Source organism: Austrofundulus limnaeus, unplaced genomic scaffold, assembly GCF_001266775.1.
Source record: "Austrofundulus limnaeus strain Quisiro unplaced genomic scaffold, Austrofundulus_limnaeus-1.0 Scaffold22, whole genome shotgun sequence".
Lineage (NCBI taxonomy): Eukaryota > Metazoa > Chordata > Actinopteri > Cyprinodontiformes > Rivulidae > Austrofundulus > Austrofundulus limnaeus.
The window spans coordinates 412,949-416,968 of record NW_013952424.1 but is presented as its reverse complement, the minus strand read 5'-3'; the positions used below and the strand labels follow the sequence as shown (position 1 = coordinate 416,968).

Here is a 4,020-nt window from a genome sequence, read left to right as displayed (position 1 = left end):
TATATATATATATCCTGCTGGGTAATTTTTTTTATTTTTTACTCTTTTAGTGCAGAGCACAAAAGCTTCACTAGTATTATAGAAAACAGCACAAACAGTACTGGGGATAGGCTTTGTTTCAATCTCAAATATAATCTAGTCTATCAGTTCACAGCTAGTTGAATAGAAGGTTTAATTAAAAGTAGAACATACAGATTTAAAGGAAAGGAGAATTGAATTAGCTTTGGGCCATTTAAGCCAGATTTAAAAAAAAATACATTTGTCTTCAAAATTGCACAGATTGTACATTGTCAGAGGGGATGTTCATTTGCACCTGCTAGCATGAAACACAGTATTACAGTTTTCAAATATACATGACTTTAATATTTGGCATCAAAGCTCTGATCTTGGCTCTCCGACATCAGATTCAACTCAACAGGGCTTGGGGACAAATATCTTATTGAAAAAAAAAGTTAAATTAAGGGTTCATGCAGAGGAAGTGCAGTTTCAAGTTACCTTTTTTGTATCTTTGATTTAAAGTATTACTCACTAAAGAAAATAAATGCAGCACACTTGAGCATGACGCTGAGCCTTTGCATACCCAGAATATTTGTGTTTTACAAAGTTTCTGTGTGTGTAATAAAATATAGTGTGGTTAAGTTGTGCATGTGTAGTTTATGTGTCCTTCTTTATTTTGCAGCATGCGGTGCAGCGGCAGGTGGAGTGGAGGATGAGGGTGAGTCAGATGCTGGCTGGATTGAGGGCGCCGCCATACTCTTGTCCGTAGTGTGTGTAGTTCTAGTGACAGCCTTTAACGACTGGTCGAAAGAGAAGCAATTCCGAGGGCTCCAAAGCCGCATCGAGCAGGAGCAGAAATTCCAGGTGGTCCGTGGGAGCCAGGTCATACAGCTGCCTGTGGCTGATATAGTAGTAGGGGACATCGCACAGATCAAATATGGTAAGTGTGTGAATTGTGAATGTTCTGAAAAATTAATTGTCTTAAGCTTTATTGTGGGAAAAACATCAAACTCAAACATATTTAGATAAGTTAAGCTTAAGGATTGTCCGCTGACAACAATCCATTTTTTGTGTGAAATAATTTTCAGATTACCACCTTATTTCCTGAAAGGGATTCAAACTATGAAGCAATCAAATTTATTTAAGCAGTAGAGAGCCATAGAGAGTTATACAATTACAGTTCTGCCATGTATTAAAGTGACTCAGTGCACATAGTTGTGTGAATAACTTCACTGTGGGGAATCAGGTAAGAAATAATTTTTTTGTATTGTTACAGGTGATCTTCTTCCTGCCGATGGAGTGTTGATTCAGGGAAACGACCTAAAGATTGATGAGTCGTCACTGACTGGGGAGTCCGACCATGTGAAGAAATCTGCAGACAAGGACCCCATGCTGTTGTCTGGTATGTTGCTCGCCGAAAGCTCTCAGAGCATAGTTGTTACCAAGTCAAAGTGAAATATATGTTTTGCTTCAAGAAAAATGAACACTTTGAGGTTTGAGCATTTTTAAGGCAGTACATTTGTACATTTTGTCAGTCCATTATAGAAGCTGAGTACATAAAGCATGTTGATTTATAGCGTTTACCAGTCTTATGTCACAACATTCAAAGTAATTAAACTGTGTGTGGTTTGGGAATACTACTCACAAAGCCCTCACTCACTCAACACTTCTGCAACTCAGCATCTTCAAGCTGTATGAGCGAAGGCTCTGGCTGTGATTTGTGCTTTTGGACCAAATGGCAGTCCAGCTTACTTAGAGTTCTAGGAATCTCTGGTTTCCTGGAAATAGTATGCTCTGGGGATTCTATTGTTTTCCTGTGGGGCTTCAGTGCCTGTGTGGGCAATGGCAGATGGTGTGCAAATCAAAGGAACAGCCTTTTTGACTTGAACCCAAGTGGCACTTTTGTTGTACTAGGTTTAATAATAATAATAATAATAATAATAACAATAATAATGCATTTTATTTATAAAGTGCCTTTCAGGACACCCAAGGACACTGTACAATAGAAAAAAAAAGTTAAAAAAGGTTAGGTTGGGTTGTTTAGAACAATTTGAATAAACATGATGAGGTATATAAAAATATCTTACTGCAGATCACACATCTGTGTCTAGCTTGATGATTGATTTTTTTTTGTTATTTCCAGTCTTCTTTCAAAGTTAAAACTAGTGGTACAAAAGTAACTTTGGCTGATGCAAAAATAAATAAATAAAATATAAAAACTCAGGCATAGGAAGAGTTTTAGGAACAAATGGAGAGAGACTCAGCTTTCTCAAGTTCTGGCAAACTGTTTGACGTCCCAAAAGAAGAAAGCAGGATCCATCCCAGGCTGTATTTCCTAAGTGGGGAAACTGCTGACGTGGAGTGGGGACATCTTTAAACAGTGGAAGGAGCACTTCTGAGGATCTCCTCCATGTGAGAGTCATGTTTACTTCCAGGAAAGCAGTGTGTGAAGACTCGGGGGAAGGCAAGTTTGTTACTTTGGCAGTGGTTGCCAAGACTGTTAAAAAGCTCCCCAGTGGCAAGGAGTTAGAATTTGGTTAGATGCACTATTTAATACTTTAACACTGTGGGCATTGTGGGCTAGTCATGCTTAACATGTCCTCCTAGTGTTGCGTAAAACAAACTAGAACAGTGCCTGTGGAATGGTACACCAGGGTAGTGGTCCAAGTTTTTTTGAAAGGAGGAATTAAACATGTTACTATTTAAACATCTTAATGCTCTGCATTGCTGGGAAGTTTACACCAAGTTGCTGAAAATAAGGCTGATCAAGCCTATGCACATGTGAAGTTATGAGGTAGTAAAACAGCAGAACCTTTTTGAGGAGAAGTTAGAAGAATTTTGTTGCTCATTTCACGTTTTGTGAGCACAGAAATGACTTACGGCTCTGACTCCTGACAGATCCGGGGGAGGGTGCGGAATTTGAATTCAATGTGAAATGAAAGCCAGAGCTGTGTCTGTATTATCGTCAGAAGTTTAACTTATTTACATTGCTGGTTGGACTTCATCAGAAATGTTTCTTGTCACCGCTCTTGTTTGTGAAGCCAGAAACACGAGGCATAATTGAGAGGAAGAGGATGTCTGGTTTGGGAACTTCAGAGTTGCCTCCCCCTGCTTTTTGCAGGTGATGTGATTCTGATAGTGTCTTGAAATCATGGCCTGAAGTGTGCATCGAATCTGTTTGCAGCTAAATGTGAAGCTGGAGGAATAAAAGTCAACTCCTCCAAATATGAGGCCATGATTCTTGACTGGAAAAAAGGTGGACTGTTTGCTTTGAGCCTGGCATTAGTCTCTGTAGAATACTTGATGCATTTCAGTACCTTTTTCATAAGAAATGTTGGGATGAAACAAGAAACTCATTGAAAGATTAGTTTAGCAGAAGGTGCTGCATCAGTTGTGAAGCCAAAAAAAGAGAGATTTTACAGTTGAAGGTGATCAAACACTCAAATACTTTGAAGGATGCTTTTTTCATAATCCTTTTAATTATCCAGGCAGCAAAATATTAGTGAATCATTGCTGAAACATGGTTAGATTTTCAACTACAACTGATGTTTCAATGTTGATTTATAATTGATTAGATGTTGTTTTTCAATCATTAGAATTCAACCACGAAACAACATTGATTCAATAACATATTTTCAACATTGGTTATTTGGCAACTTTTTTGACCAAAATTCAAAATTGAATTAACATATTTTGCTATCTGGGTAGTGCTATATAACAATATTGTAGTTTATTTTATATACATAAGTCTTTTTAGGTGTTTTTGTCCTTAAAGTGACACAAAACACAAGCACAAGCTATTTTATTACTTTTTTATTTTAGAAAATAAGCATTATTTTGTGATAGGCTATGCAGAAGGTGCTGCAACAGCCTGAAATATATACATAGTTGCTTGTTTTTATCCAGGCCTTTACATTATTTGCATGTTTTATTCTGCAGCAGACACAATAATTTGTAGTTGTAGTTTTCTTCCAGAGAGAGAGAGAGAGAGAGAGAGAGAGAGAGAGAGAGAGAGAGAGAGAG

At 37.7% G+C, this 4,020-nt stretch overlaps 1 protein-coding gene across 1 annotated transcript in view; it reads left to right on the top strand.

Annotated features, from left to right (window-relative positions):
• atp2b2 (ATPase plasma membrane Ca2+ transporting 2) overlaps positions 1 to 4,020 on the top strand; it is a gene marked incomplete in the record, with an annotated part of 105,903 nt that overhangs the window by 65,966 nt on the left and 35,917 nt on the right. Inside the window, 2 exon segments of the mRNA XM_014004113.1 lie at positions 680 to 937; positions 1,274 to 1,399. Of these exon segments, the coding sequence (XP_013859567.1) occupies positions 680 to 937; positions 1,274 to 1,399 (384 nt within the window).